At 37.7% G+C, this 22,969-nt stretch overlaps 1 protein-coding gene across 19 annotated transcripts in view; it reads right to left on the bottom strand.

Moving 5' to 3' along the window:
* Nucleotides 1-22,969, bottom strand: part of ABI1 (abl interactor 1) — a 118,626-nt gene that overhangs the window by 13,461 nt on the left and 82,196 nt on the right. For 7 of the 19 annotated variants that reach the window (XM_025395434.1, XM_025395432.1, XM_025395437.1 and 4 more), the window contains 6 exons: nt 17,201-17,377; nt 10,946-10,960; nt 10,116-10,216; nt 8,723-8,863; nt 5,046-5,146; nt 3,706-3,786 (listed from right to left, as the gene is read on the bottom strand). In XM_025395434.1, coding sequence (XP_025251219.1) covers nt 3,706-3,786; nt 5,046-5,146; nt 8,723-8,863; nt 10,116-10,216; nt 10,946-10,960; nt 17,201-17,377 — 616 coding nt within the window. The remainder of the gene's footprint in view (nt 1-3,705; nt 3,787-5,045; nt 5,147-8,722; nt 8,864-10,115; nt 10,217-10,945; nt 10,961-17,200; nt 17,378-22,969) is intronic. The other 12 variants (XM_025395435.1, XM_025395441.1, XM_025395436.1 and 9 more) reach the window with 3 other exon arrangements.

Below are 22,969 nucleotides of genomic sequence, written 5' to 3'. Positions count from 1 at the left end.
TATTAGATAAAACCATACAGCAGAGGTTGTTCATTAAGACAAGTGCTGATCTAACATTTTGGAACTCCCAAGTCATAGGCAGTCACTAATTATTTGAATCATCCACATGCTCATTTTCTAAAAAGAAAACGGTTTAAAAATAATTGTCTATTCAAAAGTCTTCGTGAATAAGTAATTTTGGACAGCTAGGTTTTTCCAGAGAGCCAAGAAATAAGCATTTAAGGGCCAGGTGCGGTAGCTTATGCCTGTAATCCCAGCACTTTGGGAGGCCAAGGCAGGCGGATCACCTGAGTTTAGGAGTTTGAGATCAGCCTGGCCAACATGGCGAAAACCCGTGTCTACTAAAAATACAACAATTAGCCAGGCATGGAGGCACACGCCTGTAATCCCAGCTACTCAGGAGGCTGAGACAGGAGAATCACTTGAACCCGGGAGATGGAGGTTTCAGTGAGCCAAGATTGTACCACTGTACTCCAGCCTGAGTGACAGAGCAAGACTCCGTCTCAAAAAAAAAAAAAAAAAGAGTAAGTCTTTAACTGTTTTTGTTTTTAGTTTTTTATTTTGGGTAAAGAGTCTGACTCTGTCGCCCAGGCTGGAGTAGAGTGGTGGGATCACAGCTCACTGCAGCCTCAACCTCCTGGACTCAAGCAATCCTCCTACCTCAGCCTCCTGAGTAGCTGGGGATACAGGAGAGCGCCGCCAAACCCAGCTAATTTTTTATGTTTTGTAGAGACAGAGTCTCACTATGTTGCCCAGGGTGGTCTTGTCCTGGGCTCAAGCAATTCTCCCACCTTGGCCTCCCAAAATGCTGGATTACAGGTGTGAGCCACCACTCCCAGCCAACCATTTTTAATAGAAATCTCTGTAAAAGGATTTTACATTTCTCTGGCTTGTATAAAAAGTGTATAGAATCCGAGTTATTTTTGTTGGTGATTCAAGAACAAAAGCCAATCATTTAGCAATTCTGAGCCTATTTTAGAATTTAACATTTTATCATAAAATAAATAATGCCAAACGGTGTGCGACTTATATGCATCATTATGTGTTATACATGTGAATTATACACATACATGTGTGTATAAAAAAATCTAAATAATACATACAGCTCAAGAAATCTAATATTAACAAGATCACTGAGGCTTCCTGGGTGCTCCTCTCCTGGATTCCGACCCCCACAAGGTATATGTTAAACATTTTCTTTCTTTTGTAAATAGTTTTTACCATATATATATATACACACACATACACATATATAACCTTAAACAATACACATAGTTTTTACAAATTTATAAACTTTTGTAATGGAACGAATCTATACATATTGTTGAATTGCTCTTTTTCTTGATAATATTTTCAAAAATTCATCCATGTGGCTATGTATATCAGTCATTCATTTTTGCTATTTTATTTGTATATAAATATATCATAATTTATTTATCCATTCTACCACTATTAGACATTTTGGTTTTATTGAGATTTGTGCTATCAATACTACCACTATGAACATTCCTAAATATAATTCCTGAATCTCTAGGACAGTGGTTCTCAAACTTCATCATTGATCAGTATTTCTTCTTAAGGCCTTGTGTTTTGTTTAAGATGGGGTATCATTCTGTCACCCAGGCTACAGCGCAGTGGCACAATCTCAGCTGTCTGCAACCTCCACCTTTCAGGCTCAAGCCATCCTCCCACCTCAGCCTATTGAGTAGCTGAGGCTACGGGCATGCACCACCATGCCCGGCTACATGTTTTGTATTTTTTGCAGAGATGAAGTCTTGCTATGTTGCCCAGGCTGGTCTCGATCTCCTGGATCAAGCAATCCGCCTGCCTCAGCCTCCCAAGGTGCTAGGATTACAGGCATGAGCCACTGTGCCCGGCCTGACAGCTTGTTATAATACAGACTGCTGGCCCCATCCTCAGTTTCCAGACTGAATTAGGTCTAGAAGGGACCTGTGAATTTGTATTTCTAACTAGTTCCCAGATACTGATTGTCTGGGGATGACACTCTGAAAACCACTGCTCTAGGACAGCAGTTTTCACACTTTTTGGTCTTAGGGTCCACTCTTAGACAACCCCAAAAGCCTTTTGTTGACATGGGTTATAGCTGTAGATAATTACATTAGATACTAAAACTGATATATCTTTAAAACATATGAATACACAAGTACACATTTCATTAGAAGTCAAAGCAATGACTTTTATCATACTTCATGCAGCTTCTAGAAAATTCCACCATATAGTTATAACAGAATGAGAATGAAAAGGACAAATAATGAATAGAGCTCTGACCTCAAAAACTCCATGAAAAGATCTTGGTAATCCTCAGGGGTCCCTTAACCATATTTTGAGAACTAGTATTCTAGCGTAAATACGTAGAAATGAAATTGATAAATCTAGGGTAGGTACATGTTCAACTTGACTAGGTAACAACAAATTACTTTCTGAAGTGAGTGTACACATTAATAAACTCACACCAGCAATTTGCTTTCCTCACCAACACTGATACCAGCAAACTTCTACCTTTTAACCTGTCTGCTGGATATAAAATAGTATTTCACTGTGGTTTTAATTTTAATTCTCCTGATTATTAATTGGGTTGAGGCCATTTTTTTCTCACAGATTTTCTACTAACAATTTCTATTCTTAGGGTCTTCATTTTTTTTTTTTGAGACGGAGTCTTGCTCTGTCGCCCAGGCTGGAGTGCAGTGGCCGGATCTCAGCTCACTGCACGCTCCGCCTCCCTGGTTCACGCCATTCTCCTGCCTCAGCCTCCCGAGCCGCTGTGACTACAGGCACTCGCCACCTCGCCCGGCTAGTTTTTTGCATTTTTTAGTAGAGACGGGGTTTCACTGTGTTAGCCAGGATGGTCTCGATCTCCTGGCCTTGTGATCCGCCCGTCTCGGCCTCCCAAAGTGCTGGGATTACAGGCTTGAGCCAAGGGTCTTCATTTTATTACCTCCTTTCTCTCTTTTCCTTGGTATGTGCAGATGTTTTGAAAAGATATGCTGTTAGACAGCTTTATTTCACCTAACCTGAAACTCAGCTCTCCTTATTTGAACACCTCATTATCCATTTCTACCCAGATTACTGTGATTGTGTATTTCTAGACTCAATGGTTTTTACATTGACATTTAAAATACATTTAAAATTCCTTATATGCTCAGTCCAGTCATCCCCAACTTGTGAACAATTTAAATGCATTTTATCGAGAAAACTATTTCATGGCATCCTGAGATGTCATAAAAACTGGGCCATATCAGAGTTTTTCAAACTATGATTCACAGGAAAGCCTCAGAGTACCCCATCCCACATGTATCATTTGCCTTTCAATTTTTCTCCTCCTGTCCCCACCTTCACCCTGATCCTTTGACTGTTGTATATACCAGAGAGTTCCAAATTAAGTTTCACTTGTGCTGGGCGGGGGGATTAGACTAGAAAAATCTAAACAAACAACAAATAAAAAACACATTAAGTTGGTTATAAACCAAGCATTTCATATTATAGAAAAAGTTGTTTTATATTTGTTTACTGTGTAAGTGCAGAAGCCTTTCACCAGAAGTTAGTGATATTAGATTTAATACTTTAATCTTTGTATTATCACCTGCAACCTAATAACTATAAATGCTAGCACTCTACTAGCACAGAGGAGTTTATTATGAATTACGTAAAGTGAGTTCAATGGCTGCAATGGCTATGCAATCTCACCTATCACAGTGCTCACTGGGAGAAGTGGTGCCAGAGGTGGTGCTGGTGGAGCTCCAGAAGGAGGAGGGACAGAAATGTTTTCTAATAAAATAGTTTATAATTCAGGTCAGAGTACAAGAAAAGAAAACTCAACATTTTGAAACAGCAAGAAAGTACAATATATCGGAAATAAAAAGAAAAAAGATAACCACATGTGAAGCATGCTCAAATGAGTATGAATTTTGTAGGTAAAGAGGCTACCAAATTTATACCTGCCTTAACTATCAAATATGCCTATGTTTATAAGTGGCTTTTTCTCCTTTTTCAAAAATATGCTTGAAAAGCTAAGAATTTTTTTCTAACATTTTTCATTATCATATTTTTAAAATATACCTTTTAACAATATAAAAAGTCTCCATTTCATTTACTAAAAATCAAGAGGCTAATTTAATGCCCTCCAAGGATTTTTGAAATTTTCATACTTTCTGAAAGTAAAATAACTTTCCTATCTTAATCTTATTTTACATGTATTGCATTTTATTGAAATATATATTGAATATCACAGATAAATGTAGTAAAGTCACAAAATAAGCAAACACCAGAGCACATACTGGCCTGCAAGGCAACATTAAAACTCCTAGAAACATAATTCACCTTTATAGACACTGATTCTCCAGCTGGAGTATCATACAATACTGGTTTGCTCTTGAAATAATAAATGTCATTCTTGACTAGTATGCTAGGCAAATACAGTCAGCCCTCCATATCCATGGGTTCTTCGTCCCTGGATTCAATCAATAATAGATCAAAAATATTTCGGGGAAAAAAGGGGATGGCTACATCTGTACTGAACATGTGCAGACTTATTTTTCTTGTCACTATTCCCTAAACAATACAGTATAACTATTTAAGTAACACTTATATTGTATTAGGTATTGTAAGTAATCTAGGGATGATTTAAACAATATGAGAAGATATGTGTAGGTTATATGCAAATACTACACCAGTTTATAGAAAGGACTTGAGCATCCATGCATTTTGGTATCTGCAGGGGACCTTGGAACCAATCCCCTATGGACACTGAGGAATGAATACATTTCTAAAGCAAAATGGCTAACAAAAAGTTATTTAACAAAACTACGTAATATACAGTATATATAAGGAGAAACAGCTGGCGAAATCCTATAGACTTTGTGAAAAACAATCTAAAAACATTGTTAAATTTGTTATCAGCCTTTATTCTAGCAACAATCACAAATTTAATTAATAATTTTACTCAATGTGACTAATTTATTTCAGCCTTCCACAATAAAGCTCATAAATATTATCACGTATTAAACACAGACTAATAAATAACACACCTGGTCCAATAGTGGGTGGCGAAGGTGTAGGCACAGCAATGGGAATGCCAATACTACTGCTACCACTGTTTTCTCGACTTCCACTTCCTCCGCTACTTCCACTGAAAAGAAAAAAAAAATTGTGAAAAACCAATTCTAGAGACATATTAAAAAAAAAAACTGTAATCACCCAAGGCCACTGAATACTCCTTTTATGTCATATAGTCATCCCTCAGTATTCTTGGAGGATTGGTTTCAAGAACCCCCTTGGATACCAAAACCCATGGATGTTCAAGTCCTGCGGCTGGCCCTACAGAACCAGCGGATATGAAAAGTCGGTCTTCTGTATCCACGGGGTCTGCATCCCATGAATACTGTATTTTCAACCTGAGACGGGCTGACTCTGGGAACGCAGAACCTGAGGAAGGAAGGGAGGGAGGGAGAGAAGAAGCGGGGAAGGGAAGGAGGGAGGGAGGAAGGGAAGGAGAGATGGAGGGAGAGAGGGGAGAGGGAGGGAGGAAGGGAATGGGAGGGGGTGTGTGTGTGTGTGTGTGCGTGTGTGTGCGTGTAACAAGAATTTTTTAAACTATTCATCACAAACCTTAATCCTAATATTTGAAATGGTTTCCTCTACTTCTCAACCTATCTGGAACCAATATAATGATAACACAGTACTTAAAACCATCTCTGCTGAAATATTTATCACCAACAAAATCTTACAGTACAATGAGTCAACAAGTGTTTATTCAAAACCTGCTATGAAGAGCAGTGAGCAATGCAGTGATGAACCACACCGTCTGAAGCTCATAATGGGAAAACTGACATGAAAAGGTAATGTAACAGATACAACAAAAGAGAAAGTACAAATAATGTGGAAGTAAATTAAAAGGGTAATCCATTCTAGTCTAAAATTAATATGAAAATTTCCTCTCATCTTAAAGAAAGGTGATAACACAAACATTTTCTGGAAAATAAGCATAATGACAAAGAAAGACAATAGTGAAGTTTCAGTGTGGTCATTCTAGAATAGTTGCTACTGATAAACTCTAATCAACTCCTCACTACTATTCTACTTCCTGTGGATGTACTGTCCTGTTAGCTCTAGGACGTGGCTCTCTCTAGTTGTTTCTAGTAAGGTATGGCACAAGCCTTACTTCTTGTAAGGTATGGCACAAACAACTAGATCTTGTGCCATCTAGTTGTTTATAGTAATGTGTGTACATGTGTAAAAACATATATTTGTGCACATGTATCCTTACGCTCCCAATTATGTTTTAAAATCTACATGATTTGCTCAATGAGCCCAGAAATTTAAAGGGCAAAGATTTGCAATGCCTGGATAAGATTTTTATTTTCTTCTGCAATATGATCATTCTATAATTAGATTATCATATGCTAATGGAAGAAAAAGAAAAAAGCCATTTATATAACAGACACAGCTTAGATGTGAAGACCTCACTAACTGCCTCAAGCCAGGTGATCAACACTTAGTTTTGTGCCATCACTGCATCATAGACATATGAGTATTTATCCTCTTATTATGCTCCTCTTCAATTACTGTCTTTTTTCCAACAAGGGGTTGGCAAATTACAGCCTGTGGGCTAAAACTGGTCCATTGCCCGATTTTTACTACCTGTGAGTTAAGAATGTCTTTTACATTTTTTAATAGTTAAAAAAATCAAAAGAGGAATAATATTTTGTAGCACATTACAATTATATGAAATTAGAATGTCAGTGCTATAAATAAAGTTTTACTGGAACATAGCCACATTCATTTACGTATTGTCAATGGCTGCTTTTGTGCTATAATGACAGATCTGAGTAATTGCAACAGAAACCATATGGCCCACAAATCCTAAAATATTGACAATCTGGCCCTTTATAGAAAAAGTGTGCTGATCCCTGTTCTAATAGAATGAGCTCTTGAAAAAAGAACTATGCCTTATTGGCAAATGCCTAATATCTAATGAAACAACACTTAATAACAGTTTGTTGAATATGATTAAACTATGCTTCCTCTATAGAGAAAACCTATACTTTGATCCAATAGTTCAAATAACAACAAAGAGATCAATTTTGTTCCTCAAAGAACTTGACTTGATACAGTATCTGCAGATATCAACTTAACAATTTGTTTACTAACAGTGGCAATAGTAATAAATACCACTTACCTAGCATCTCGCATCTCGATATGCCCTATTTAGTGGAATTCCCATAAATCATTTTGATAAGTTATCTCTCATTTACCAACGTAAGAGTGAAGGCAAAAGAGAGGTTCCCTGCCCACGTTATTAAGTGAGAGAGAAAACTAAAGAATAAAACAAATTTGGTTATAAAATAAATTTATCTGGTTTTATAAAGCACTCAAAAATTGAAGTGGCTACATTTTGGGGGAAGAAGCTCAAGGCAATAACTGGGAAGGAGCTTGAGAGGCTTCTGGGTTGCTGATAATGTTCCATTTTCTGATCTGGGTGACAGTTATATGAGTGTGTGTCCATCCATCAAGCTGTATACTTAATAAAGTGGATACTTTTCTGAATGTTATACTCTGTAATACATTTTTAAAAATCCACCGGGTAATTGATTTTTAGGACATTCAAAAATAATAAATACAAGGCCAGGAGCGGTGGCTCACGCCTGTAATCCCAACACTTTGGGAGGCCGAGGTGGGCAGATCACCTGAGGTCAGGAGTTGGAGACCAGCCTGGGCAACCTGGTGAAACCTCATCTCTACTAAAATACAAAAATTAGCCGGGCATGGTAGCGTGCCCCTATAATCCCAGCTTCTCTGGAGGCTGAGGCAGGAGCATTGCTTGAGCCTGGATGGCAGAAGTTGCAGTGAGCCGAGATCGCATCACTGCACTCCAGCCTGGGTGACAGAGCTAGACTCCATCTCCAAAAAGATAATAATAATAATAATAATAATAATATAACATATTCTAGTATACTGATTCTCTTGAAAGTCTCCCTCAGATTTAACTTCAATCTTCTTTTCCTTCAATCTCTGAAAGTTTAAATCACGTTGTATAATTCCTATGATAGTTAATCTTTTCTCCAAAAGTATTTGAGTGGTTTGCCTTAAATTTTTTTAAAAGAGCATTTTAAAACATTCTTAGGGCCAGGCACGGTGGCTCACACCTGTAATCCCAGCACTCTGCAAGGCCAAAGCGGGTGGATCACCTGAGGTCAGGAGTTCGAAACCAGCCTGACCAATATGCAGAAACCCTGATTCAACTCAAAATTAGCCGGATGTGGTGGCACAGGCCTGTAATCCCAGCTACTTGGGAGGCTGAGACAGGAGAATCGCTTGAACCTAGGAGGCAGAGGTTGCAGTGAGCCGAGATTGCACCACTGCACTCCAGCCTGGGCAACAAGAGCAAAAGTCCGTCACAAAAAAAAGAAAAAAATTCTTTAGTCTCAACCCAAAGAGTCTGATAGAGTCTGTACCTCTATCAAAAGGAGGAAACACAAACAATCCATTAATAGTACAAACAGGTGTTTAAAAATCTTAAAAAATAAAAAAACAGAAGTTATAACACAAATTTACAGGAACATATATAATATTATTCCCCCAACTTTCACATTTGATATTAGCATTAGAGTGGCACTTCACCTTTACTCAGCACCTCCATAGGAGTTTGTCACCAGTCAGTTACACCCACTTTAGAGATGTTCAAATACTCAACCTAAAGGCTTACCTGTGTGTCCTTGGTCTCTGATTTAAAGATGCTGTCCTGCCTGGACTATGCTGACTTCCAAGCCTAGCAGGACTCGTCATATAGTCATTAGGAACTGTTGGGGGTTTAACAGGTTCCAGGGTTTTATAAGGAGTATTCCGTCTAAAGAAGCATAGTGGAAAAAGGAATAATGAATAAAAAAGATAAAATTGTATTTTTCCCAAAAATATGTGAGTTTCCCTTTGTGACCATGTATGCCAGGATTTAAAAATATATATAACAAAGTTTGTAATTTTAAAAAATATTCTTCACTGGGATATATGAATTTTGTTATTTTAACATGAAAACTAAAATTTGTTTCCTTTTCCTAAGAAAAACATAGGAAAGGGTAATTTAAAGTCCTAACCTGATTTCTAAAAATTATGATTATAATTTTTTAAATGCTCAGTAATATCAAACTTTAAAATGTATATCATTCTCAGTCCAGTCACTCATAAGCCACTGTTCTTTAAACAGGAAGCTAAATTTCTTTATATAGGAAGCTGCAACTTATTCCTACCTCAATATGGCAATAAATGGAGACATACATTCTATTCTAATCATTAATTTCTCAATAAATGATTTCGACTTTTCTTTAATAACTTCATTTTTTTTTTCAGGGGCAGAGGGTTTAATTAATAAAAATGAAAACTAAGACCTTCTTAAAAGAAGACTGATTGTTGAACAACCCCTCCACCAAAAAATAAGAAATCCAATATAATATTCCCAGTGTTAAGAAAAGCAACCTTAAAGAAACGTAATGCCCTGGCAAGTATTCGCTATATTTAGTACACTAAGAATTAAGAAGGAAGAAGCCACTGTTATCTTTTCTACTTGTCCAACTGGCCTTCCCATGGAGCTACTCTAGTATAAAGAGGCCTAAGAACACCAGCAGAAGCATAGTTACAAATAAAGTGCATAGTTTCCTAAAGTAAAGAGTCCCTAAGTCTCAGACACCAACAGGAGAAACAGAAGAGCTGTGGACTCAGCCACACTACACAAAGGCAGACCACTGGTCAAAGTTCTATAATATAGATACTGTAAACACATGCAAAGGCACCATTTGGAATACTCTAATCATTCCATTTAAAACAAGTCAGATTTATATTTTTTAAAAATTAGATGACAAAAAAATAAACAATGCCATTTATACGTATATAAAAACTTTCCTGGTACAGATTTTAGAGAGTATTACAAAGCCAGCAGATTCATTTGGGATTCTGTTCAGGAAAACAGGAATTAAAATGAATTTGTAAAAGGTAGTGTCACATAGAGAAGGTAGTGTGGCATGGATCCCATACACTTACTTAAGTCACAGAAACATCTTTTCCTTTAGCATATGAATTTCTTCTGTAAAATGTAGTTGAATTCTTACCCCAGTGTTCCCCGGCCTGACATGGGAGGACTTGGCGGTTTCTGAGTAGGAGGATTTGTTCTCGACAGAGTGCCAGTTCTTGCAGGCTGGTTATTTCCGTGCTAAAATGTAGAAAGAAATGCTTTTATTTTTATATCAAATTGTTCTCTTTGTGTTTTAACACCATGTATTATTTTTTTTTAATATCAGAATGTGAATTAAGGATTCCCAGACAGTTTGAATAAAGACTTTGGTACTACAGTTTAAAAAGTCAAGGAACCACTTGCACTTGGTTTTCCTATTATTTTATGCCATTCATATCACATTGTAGCAAAATACATGTGAGATCACTGGATTGTTTATCTTATTTTATTGTTAAACATGTTCACTGAGATCAGACTTATCTGCATTCAAACACTGGGTTTCCTACAAATTTTTGAAATGTGTGCATGAACATAAACTATAGATCTTACTTGTCAATTTGCTCAAATACCCATCTGAAAAATCATCTTCATCCTAACAATTCAGTAACAAAGTCACATATGATGTCTGGGAAACCTCCTAATTGTAAGTCAATGAAAGCAAGGCAACTACCGAAAAATGAGCAAAGCAATAAATGTTAGCAAAATTAATGTTCCTATACAAACGTAGATGTCAATATATCTTTGATATATTAACACAGCCAAGCTAAATGTTGCTTATTTGAACTGAATTTGAGTATATTTAATCTACATAAATCCTACAGGGAAAAGCAGACAGACATAAGAAGAGTTTTCAAATTTTAGTGGCTCTGCAGCCTCTATCAATACAGAGGAAATACTGTGGATCAAATGATAAGTAATGGCTCTTACCTTGGCTTTTAGCCACTTTACGTTGGCAAAAAAAGAGGGGGAAAAAGTAGACATTAATGCTAGGTAAGTTATATCTGATAGGACAGGTTTACATTTACAGTTATTCAATTCATATTAACAAGCTTTTTTCCAGCCATGTTTCAAATACTTTGTAAAGAAAAAGATATCCATAAGTACTGGGGAAATACTCATGTGTTTCACATATTTTTCAAAAGAATTATACTCATAAGGAAACCACCACTTAATTATTCCAATCTCATGCAGGCTCAATGATTTTTTAAGTCAGTATTTTATCCTATGGAGCTAATCCAACCGAATCACAGATGATTTAAAAAATATGTTCATTTAAACACAAATACTATAACACATTAGATGTGAAGCTATTTAAACATATTGGTGCATAAGACCTAACACTTTACTGGATAATGAATGTCCAAGTATGAGTATTCATTATTTCAATGGCAGTATAGTTTAAAAAGTGATAAACTGCAAATGTTAAAATTCAAAACCACACATTGCTTTCAAAAATGAAAAAAGGACCTCGTATCTCGAAGCTTAAAAAACTCATCATGCACAGTGATAACTTAGCCAGATTCTAACTGAGATATAAACAAACAGGGTCTGGAAAACTCTCTCATTCCTAGCTTCTGAACCCCAATCCTGAGCAGGTCAACACTAACAGGAAGTTCTAAGTACCTTTAGTTCTAAGTTTTCATCTGAGCCACTTAAGTCAAAATTCAAAGTTGAAGAAAAGTTGTTTTGATCCTAAAGCTGACTAGCCTACAGAACATGAAACAATGTGTGGAGTCCTAAAGCATCACTACTTGTACAATGCCACTAAAAAATATGTATCTTCAGGTTTTAGAGTCTAATTTTTTATAGATTTGGGGGCTTCAAGTTTTTTTTAACAACATCTGACATTCTCAACAAGTAACTACCATTTTTCAGGTGGCCACAAGGCAATATCAAAGGAAATCATCCAAAGAAGAGATTTGGTATCTCTTGGATACATTCTCATTTATAGAAACTGTGCCAGAAATATGGTACACTTCAATGTTTGTTTAAAATGATATTGCTTACTTCTATCTGGAAACAACATCTGGCACCCTACCAACCATGACATTTCACACCTAAAGAATAAAATTTGAGTAACATTATTAGAATCCTTGAAGATAAAATATACTAATGTATACTTCAGTATCTGTATTATGATATATAATATACATACATACCAATGTATATCTTATAATGTATATACATAATACACTAAATACTATCCTAAAATCACTAAGAAAATATTCTAAATATGTCCACGTATCTCCCTTCATTTGTCATTTCAAGTGGATAAGTAACAAAAAAAAAGCATTCAAGTATAAGTTGGTCCCAAATGGAAAGAATAAAAGAATTAGACTGGGGATGAAAATTCTACTTGAACTCTGTGCTACTATGCAATGGTGTAAGCTTTAACCTCTTATGAAGTTCAGCCTCCTCTATTAAGTGTTATTATATATGCAGATGTGTCAATGTTGGCGAGTGTTAGTAGGAAATAACCTCTGTATCTTACATCTCAAAATACTAATTTTTGTTAGAAATCTATAAAATTTTTCCATTTAAATATCCTCAAAACATATCCAAAATGAAACCATTTTTTATTTCCTTAAGATCTCATTTCAGGCTAGGCATAGTGGCTCTTGCCTACAACTCCCGGCACTTTGGGAGGCCAAAGCAGGTGGACTGCTTGAGCCCAGGAGTTTGAGACCAGCCTGGGCAACACAGCGAAACCCCTTCTCTTGAAAAAATAAAAATAAAAAATTAGCCAAGCATAGTGGCACACACCTGTAGTCCCAGCTACTTGCATGGCTGAGGAGGGAGGATCACTTGAGCCCAGAAGGTTGTGAGCTGTGCTTGAGCTATTGCACTTCAGTGAGACCCTGTCTCTTTTTAAAAAAGATCTCACTTTGTTTCCTTAACATTTACCTTTATGGATGAGTAATTTCACCATTTGCCCGGAATCTGTTTGAAATTCCCTTTGATTCCTCCCTATCTTCTAAGTACATCATAGCTTTGTATGTCATAGGCACTCAATGTCTAATGTTAATTCTTTTTTTTTTTTTTTTTTTTTTCAGACAGAATCTGGCTGTTGTCCAGGATGGAGTTCAGTGGTGCAATCTTGGCTCACTGCAACCTCCACCTCCCGGGTTCAAGCAATTCTCGTGCCTCAGCCTCCCAAATAGCTGGGATTACAAGTGTGTGCCACTACACTTGGCTAAATTTTATATTTTTAGGACACAGGGTTTTGCCACGTTGGCCAGGCTGGTCTGGAACTCCTGGCCTCAAGTGATCCTCCCTCCTGAGCCTCCCAAAGTGCCAAGATTACAGGCATGAGCCACTGTGCCCAGCCAAGGCCAATTCTTTCTTTGAAATGATTCTTAACTCACTCCTCTGCTTTATAAATTAAAAAAAAAAAAAAATCATTCCTATGTAAATATTATAAAGCTTTAGTTTCTACACTGTTTAAAAAAAATTAATCAGAAAGCCATTAAGCTGAGACAGCTCCCGCATTCTGGGTTCCTACTTAGGCAAACCAAAACACAACTGAGAGTAACTTAATCAGAAACCTCCAACTAACCTCTAACTAGGAACTTTACTAATCAGAAACCACAATTAACTTCTAACCAATCAAATATTTTGCTTGTCTTGCTTCTTTGAACTTCCCCCTGCTTCATGTCTCTGTGGTCTGAAGCTGCCCGATTCATGAATCACTGTGAACTCAAACTCCAAAAAAAGTAACGTACCTAAGTTTATCTTTGAAGACCAATAATAAAATCTAACAACTCCTAGATCACATAATCTTTTGAAGCTTAAAAACAAGCACACAAGCACACACTAATCCAGTCATCCCTTGGTATCAAGAAGGCTTGGTTCCAGGACCCCCATGAATACCAAAATCCAAGGATGCTCAAATCCCTCATATAAACTGGTGTAGTATTTGCATATAACCAACACTACCCTCCAATATACTTTACATCATCTCTAAATTACTTATAATACCTAATACAAGGTAAATGCTATGTAAATAGTAATGATATTTATCTGTATTATTTTTTATTCTTGTATTGTCCTTGCATTTTTTACTCTTTTTCTTTCTGGAATTTTTTTTATCCAAGGTTGGCTGAATCCACAGATAGAAACCTAGAGATACAAAGGGCCAACTACATATGAAAAGTCCTTTATAAATTATGATCCAGGCTGTTAATTATTATTAGTGTTCTTCAAAATAAATGTAAATTTCTTTGCTAAGTATTCAAGCCTTCCCTATTCTAGCTTCCTCTCAAACCTTGTGCTCACTTACAAAGATCATCTTCTTTTCATTCTCCTTTATGAATATGTTCTGGTAGTTTCTCTATGCTGGGATTCTCTTATACATATCTTATTATTATTCCCAAAAATCAAACCAGATTTACTTTGGGATATTCTGCATATTTTTAAATTCCTATTAAACTAACATGTACCATTTATTTCACAGCATAAAATGCATTAACACAGTAAATACTATTTAAATAAAACTCAGGTATATTTAAATACAAATACCAAAACACTAAAATTTATATCACAAAATAAGAAAATGCAATGGAATATTAATCTTGGAGTATGGCAATCGTAAGCATAAAGCCTAGTAGCTATAAGAAAAATATTAATATATTTAGATACAATTTTAAAAATTCTGTATGTATATTTTTTAAATACCAAAAAACATCAAAGTCAAAAGCCAAACAGCAATATGAGTAAATAGTTGCCAATATATGAGTGGCTACTAACTCTTCAAACAGAAAAAAAAGGACTCTGACAAGTCAGTAAGAAAACAAACTTCTAAACAGAAAAGTGGGCAAAAAATACAAAAATAATTTGAAAGCTGTAAGCAGTGTCTCACTATCCTCAAAACACTAATTTTAAAATAAACTTAAACTTTTCCTTCTAATAATTTTGGCCTGGCAAATGTTCATTAACTACTACCAAAATTTCTACCTTCACACATCTCTACAACATTCTGGAAATATTTAAGCCAACAATGATCCTTTAGAGAGAACACAAAACTAAGAAAACAAAGCAGCATTAAGACTACTGGGGAGGCCGGGCACGGTGGCTCAAGCCTGTAATCCCAGCACTTTGGGAGGCCGAGACGGGTGGATCACGAGGTCAGGAGATCGAGACCATCCTGGCTAACACGGTGAAACCCTGTCTCTACTAAAAAAACACAAAAAACTAGCCGGGCGAGGTGGCGGGCGCCTGTAGTCCCAGCTACTCGGGAGGCTGAGGCAGGAGAATGGCGTGAACCCGGGAGGCGGAGCTTGCAGTGAGCTGAGATCTGGCCACTGCACTCCAGCCTGGGCGACAGAGCGAGACTCTGTCTCAAAAAAAAAAAAAAAAGACTACTGGGGAGAAGCAATTGTGTGTATGTGTGTATTTTTCAGTCACAGAAACAAACTATAGACAAATATGCCAAATAATCAGCTTCTAAAATATATTCTTCTCAGACCGTGCACCTTCATCCCTCACCAAAAACGTATTTTAAAATAGCCTGCATAACAATGTGAATGTCCTTAATGTCACAGAACTATACACCTAAAAAGAGTTAAATGGTCATTTTATGTTATGTATATCTTACCACAATAAAAAAATCTAAAAACAAAAACAAAGCCCCCCACCCTTGTGTCTAATATATCCATATTATGGCTAGAAAGCAGATTTCCAAAATTCACAGTCCTATACTTTCAGCATTTATTATGCTGTTTATATCTCCCACTTACACATATACGATGAAATAGTTAAATTTTCTCATCCAAAACTTCCTTGTAAAATTTGGATTCATCGTATACTCAGCTAAGTACTATGTCTTGAACTGTTAAACACAACTACTAATTGAGGGATGAGGTAATGGAAGATATTCACTACTAACATAATGACAGAAAAAAATTTTTAATGAATGTATACTGCTTTGGTAGGAATAATCAAGGTGAGGCAAAATGGGGAAGTGTGAGTGTGTGTGTGTGTGTGTGTGTGCGCACATATACAGGTATATATGTATACATACATGCATGCATGAATATATTGTTTTTCTTTAAATCTTAAGGTAGATAGTAACACAAAAGACATTTTCCCCAGATTCTCAAAACTCCAACCCCAGAGATCAGTCTAGTTTAAAGCACCTTGAATTAAAACTGAATTTCAGCTCTTATACAAGCCTAGCCACATCTCTGAATAAAAATACAAGAAATAAACAAGCAATCTCCTCTGCATTTGCAATGTGTTCCAATTTTATATACAATTTACAGATATAAAAAGTGAAGAGGAGATTCCAATAGTCTCAGAGAGAAATAGAATAAAGGTTAATGCTTTCAGCTATACTCTTCTCTCAACCAGGAACCCCAAAAAATCCAGAATGTAACAGATCTAGCAACAGCACCAGTCAATCAGCTAGGACAAGCTTCAAGATTCTAGCTGACTCCTTAACAACTTAAAAAATATTCTGAAGACCAGAATCCAAATCAAACAGTCCTCTTAGAAAGAAACTTCCAAATTTCAAAGGAATAGTTTACCCTGAGCAGAGACAGCGAAAGAATTTAGGTCATTCCAAATGCTTGCAAAATGACCCATAAATACCAAAAAGCTGACACACTACAGGTATCCTTCAAGATCAGCTAATTTTCCATGCTTAGAAATGAACACAGGCAACACATCATCTCTCTCCTGAAAATCTGTGGGGTTTTTTTTTGCGGGGGGGAGGGTGGGGGGTTAAGACAAAATTACATACAATTTTCATTTTTTAATAAGTTGCTGCATTACATATACACACAGGTATACAAATATATATACATATTTAGAAATGAAATGATTAAAGTATTTATAAATTATTTTCTAAAGTAATTTTGAAAAGCATGTAGATTTTTATTTTTAAATATTCAGTAGAGAAAGAAAGACATGGAATTCACAACACAAATGGATAATATTTATTTGTCTAGGATTTATGGTTTAATAACCATTTCAAATTTTAATATCATTTTTAGTATAGCCTATTCCACTGATAAAATTACACCCCAACCTTAGTAAAAATGCATATTAAAAATTGTATGAAAATTATAATGCTAGTTGCTAAAGAGAATCTATTAATTACAATTATCTTTATCACAATATTTCCTATCCAAAATATTTACTGGATATGCAAATTAGTTTGTTTATGTAATATAAAATGCTTACCTTGACACCATGGCCCACATCATCCAGAACTGTGTAATCGATGGGTTTCCGAATATACCTTACAGGGCGCTCCATATTCGCAGGTGCTATTATTTTGTGAGTTCTTGACGTATTCTTATTTGTTGTCAAAATACCAATCTCTCTTCGAGCCACTTTCTCTTTATGAATATCCACAGTCTATATTTTAAATTTGAACAAAACAAGAAAATATTATTTGGCATAATATATTTGCTATCCATATACATTGGACCGTATTTAGGATGGACCACAGGACTGTACACCACATGTCTATTTTCCAGTGAATACTATTAAATTATACTAGGCTAAAAGCAGAGAATGTTTAGTGGTGGTTTAAAGCACCAACTAATGTAATGGATTTGATTTTAAAACAATTCTCTGGAAAGCAGTTTTCTTTCCTAACAATTTGGTATGTGGGCCAGGCATGGTAGCTCACGCCTGTAATATCAGCACTTTAGACCAAAGCAGGGGGACTGCTTGAGTTCAGGAGTTCAAGACCAGTCTGGGCAACATGGCAAAACCCTGTCTCTACAAAAAGTACAAAACAGCCAGGCATGGTGGCATGCACCTGTGGTCCCAGCTACTGGGGACGTGAAGTGAGAGGATCGCTTCAACCTGGGAGGTGAAGGCTGCAGTGAGCTGTGATTGTGCCACTGCACTCCAGCCTGGGCAACAGAGGGAGACCCTGTCTCAAAAAAAGAAAGAGAGATTTGGTATGTGCAGAAAGGGAAAGTTGTCCTGGTATGAGTAGCTGACACTTTATTTATTCAGCGTGATGCAGAATCCCCCCCATACACACCCCAAAAAAAGTAATTACAACACAATGAGGCAAGTGCTATAATGACACATGCACAGTTCATTCAAAATTACTATAAAGGTGCTGAGAACAAGACAACTAACTAGGTTGAAAAGGTTCATTTAAAGGCTTTAAGAGTACGTAGGTTTCAAAGGATAAACAGGAGTCAAGAATTGGATATGAAAAATATTAAAGGCAGAGAGAATAACATCCTGCAGAAAAAGGTTTAAGAGAGAAAAATGGTAAGAGCAGATATACACTGTCAGCAAGCAGCCTAGACACCTGTTTGGCACAGCCTACCTAGGACTGGCCTACAAGGTTTTTTAAAAATTTTTTTTAATTTAGCTGCCAACTTAAAACTGGACAGTAGCCAGCACATGAGAAATAATTATACAACTGCTCAACAACTTAAAATCCAGTTTAATAAGGAAGTGATGACAAATTTAAATTGAGTGGCATCATCACCTCTGCATTTTAAGAAGATCCCAGTAGCAGAGGTACTGAAGATAGAAAGAACAAGACTACAGAGAGTAAAACCAACTAAGGGGCAATTATGGTAGTCTAGGTGGACGAGGCCAGGATAGGAACTGAAGCAGGAAAAAGTGGGGGGGGTGGGGGGGAAGGTACTCCCAGGGAAAAGAACAGTTCAATGTTATGCTTGAACCAAATCTGTCACAGTTCTGTCTTATTTTATCAGAACTTTTTAATTGAGAAAGAACTTCTAATCAAAAATGCTATCCCAATTCCAAACCAAGATACATAGAGACACCTCTCCATGAGTATCTATCATTTCTGTACATCTTGTGAGAAGATGCACTAACTCCCTTCGTTCTGGATGTTTATAGAGTAAACAGCCTTAGAAAATAAAGCATCTCCTTAGAAAGCAAAGGCAGAATTGTTTACTGTCCAATATAATAAAGCTAATGTAACCCTCCAGGAGAAAGGTTTTTTGCCCATTATAAAAGATGTGGTCCCCTAAATTGAGAGTACTTTTTCTCTAATGCACACAACTGTGTATGCAAAGGCATCACTTGGCTCTTTGCAGTATCCTGGGGAAACTGGGGCTGTTTTCTAGCACAAATGCTGACACTCTGGCTACTAATATTGCCATGAGTAATGATGTCCTTTGTTTCTGATCCAGGAGTCTCATGTCTTCCAAAAGAATCCATGAAACTGTGGTAGGCTAACTCATCAGTTAACAAGGATAAATCTCGGGACCGTCACAATTTTCAATTGTTCTGGCAATGAAAATAGAATGCTGGTGGGGACAAAGCTTTCTAGAAATGGAAGGAAAGACCAGTTAGCAGAAATTGAGAAAAGTCCACGAGAATCATTAACGAACATGTTGTCCATATTGTATGGTCAACCAGGCAATGAATGATCCTCCACTTTACTGCCTGTTAATGAGGCTAAAATGAAGTTTCAGGATAAGTACCAGGAAGTAGACAGATTCAAAGACAACAGCCTGAATGATGCCCTGGTTACTGTCAACACTTCTGCGGATGGGAGGACTTCCTTATCAGGCTGACAGTCAGCCTCAGCAGGTGTGCCTCGTGAAATCTTCCAGACTAAGATTTGTCAGGAAGAGGGAGACGGGGGCACATAAGGTTCTGTTTCCTTTGGACAACAGTTACAGAGACATGCATCTACACTGAGTTTGAAAGTAAGAAAATTTGCAACCATTGTTGGCAGAGCCAAACAAATCTTTAGAACTTTGGCTAGTTTGCTTGGAAGATGAGGAACATGTAGTTACATTGTTCAGGCATGTAATGCTTGTTAAAGAAGAATGGCATTTTGCTGGCTATCTTAGTGCTCAGCTCCTACTACAGTCTACCTTGCCAACATTCAATCCTTTCAAGATGACTACGAAGGGCCTCAGCATTTTCTGGTGGTACAACCTGTCCACTACAAGGAACCTTTGACACTCTTGGGGAAATTTCCCTAAGACAAACTCCCTTGGACACCAACCAGTCTACAGACTCCTACTGTACTAGATTGGGTTTAAAATGAGGATCAAGGTGATTCACTGGAGAATCAGAAACTAGCTCAAAGAATCTAGATAATTCTTGCTGTCAGTCCTGCAGCCTTAGAAAACTCCAGTAGCCCTAGTATTGAAATCAAGCAAGAATTTAAGAGATCTTATCTTGACATTATCTTAACAATGGAGCAGCAAAGAGCCTATATTAAGGTGAACTTCTAAAAAATGATGCCATTGTGCAGTTCAAGCCCGTCAGCCAAAGGGTACAAAACCCATTTCCCCCACCAGAAAGTGACAAAACTGTAGCTGTTCGATCAATGTGTTCCCAAACAGAAATGGATACCGTCCATAATGATGACCTTTTTTGTGTGTGTAAGACAACATCTTGCTCTGTCACCCAGGCTGGAGGGCAGTGGAACAATCACGGCTCACTGCAATCTTCAAATTCTTTCACTCAAGCAATCCTCTGACCTCAGCCTCCTGAGCAGCTGGGACAACAGGTGCATCCCACCATGCCAGGCTAATTTCTTTAATATAATTTTTAGTAGAGACGAGGTCTTGCAATGTTGCCCAGGCTGGTCTCGAACTCCTGGGCTCAAGCAATAATGATCTTGCACAGAATACAGGGTTTTGGTTGGACCAAAATTACCTCAGGTTTATTTTACTGATCAGCACACAGCTATAGCACCACTCAAAACTGAAAGTAAATGTCTCTTGTTCACTGGTACAAAGCTACTCTCTCCCAGCCTCCCTCATCCCTCAACCTCAGCTGCTTTACAAAGAAAGATGATTAGGAGTGGGGCCAAGTTCTCCAAGTTCCCAAAGGAGACTGAAGATCACACACACCTGGGTAGGCTACATAACTTTGGGGAGAGCACAGATTCAACATTTTACGGTTCTGTTGGATACAGGAGCCCAAGGCACCTTCATACCCATCCTGCGGAAGAATAAGTTACAAGCTTCCAATACTGAGGTCTGGGAAGGGTTCAAAATAGGGAAGGGATGCTACTGTGACCTTTTGGGTGGGGCTCTTTGGACCATTCACTGTACTGTTTGTGGCTTCCACTGCTGAGTGTCTAGTGGTATTGATATTTTACATGCTGAACTGTGAGTGCTCATAAGCTCCAGGGAGATCATGCTCACTGTCAAGAGCCCATGTAGAAAGGCATTAGTAAGTCTGGGGCCCCACATTCCTTATGACCTGTTTGAGTACAAGTCTGTGCATACATGACTTTTCTGAGTAGACCCTCTGGCAAGAGGAACAACCTCTTCTGGAGGTGACTCGTGGGTTTGGATTCAATGCCTCCCTGACATAGCTACTAAGTATGCCTCTTTTGAAAGGAGAACGAGTCAACTCAAATGCAATGACTAACAAAGTGGGAAAGGCCCAACAAGCCTCTCTCATCACATGAACTGATAATATTCAAGAATGCAGCCAGTCTGGCCCCTAGGGCATCTCAGCTTTATGTGAAAAAGTAGCAGCTTCTCCCTTTGAGAACATCTGATCTTGCATTCTGCCACCTAAACCAAATCTGCTAGCTCAGTGAGGCCCTTGATTCACAAAGGTTCCATAAATGCCTGGGCCTGTTTCACTGATTATTCAACTAAGCTGAGACCCTGTGGTGCCTAGTGGGCTTTAAACTCCAGTGCCCATAATACAGAACTGAAAATGGGTGTGGTTGCTTTGTTCCACCAGCAAAACTCAAGGACATTCTCACAGATCTGGCCAATATTCCCCTTGAAAACCTTGTTATATTTTTACTGACTATCAGGCTATTACCAACAGCCTAACTATTTAGTCAGTCACTTGGAAAACTACAGAATGACATATTTAAGACTGTCCATAAACCATGGAGATCAATTGTAATTGCTGATCAAACCATCTGGGTCACTAATACAGATGTTTACGGTAAGAGTCCATTGTCTGATTAGACCAATTATAATCAAGCTACTGATCAAACTGCACTGTCAAGGCTGCTACCACTGCTGCTGGATCCATCATCATACAAGACACAGAAACACATCTATCATCATAGAGTGGATACAAAGTAAAAGACTCTATGTTCCAGATGCAGAGGCTGCCACCTCATCCCAGACTTGTGAGTCCTGGAAAAGGACTCATTTGTCTCATGGTGAGCGGAACCACATCACATGCTAATGGCAGATTGGTTGCATCAGACCTTTGACAACCTTTTTCAGGCTATCAGTGGTGTCTCACTGTTGATGACACTTTTCCAGGGTCTGGTACTGCTATTCTAGTTCAATCAGCTGACTCCAGCCATACTATTGCAGTCCTTGACACTAATCTGTGTCCTATTTTTACTTTCCACATCATTTGCAATCTGACAATAGGTACACTTTTTAATCACAAAAGTCACTCAACAGTGAGCTGTTAGTCAAGGTATCTGATACTCTACCATCCACAAGCATCTTATATTGCTTAGTGCTGTAACAGCCTTATCAGAAATCATCTCAAAAAACTCAACAACAACAAAAATAAACCCGACTCAAAAATAGACAAAAGACTTGAACAGACATTTCTCCAAAGAAGACAGGCAAACAGAAGCTGGGCATGGTGGCTAATGCCTGCAATCTCAACACTTTGGGAGGCCTAGGCGGGCGGATCACAAGGTCAGGAGATGGAGACCATCTTGGCCAACATGGTGAAACCCTGTCTCTACCAAAAATACAAAAATTAGCTGGGCATGGTGGAATGTACCTGTAGTCCCAGCTACTCAGGAGGCTGAGGCAGGAGAATCGCTTGAACCATGGAGTCAGAGGTTGCAGTGAGCCGAGATTATGCCACTGCACTCCAGCCTGGCGACAGAGTGAGACTTCATCTCAAAAAAAAAAAATAGAAGACAGGCAAATGGCCAATAAGCACATGAAACGACACTCAATATCACTCATCATGAGGGCAATGCAAATCAAAACCACAATGTGACACAATCTCACAACCACAATGATGGTTACAATC

This window comes from Theropithecus gelada, chromosome 9, assembly GCF_003255815.1.
Source record: "Theropithecus gelada isolate Dixy chromosome 9, Tgel_1.0, whole genome shotgun sequence".
NCBI lineage: Eukaryota > Metazoa > Chordata > Mammalia > Primates > Cercopithecidae > Theropithecus > Theropithecus gelada.
The sequence above is the reverse complement of the archived record's forward strand: the minus strand, read 5'-3'. Positions and strand labels throughout refer to the sequence as shown.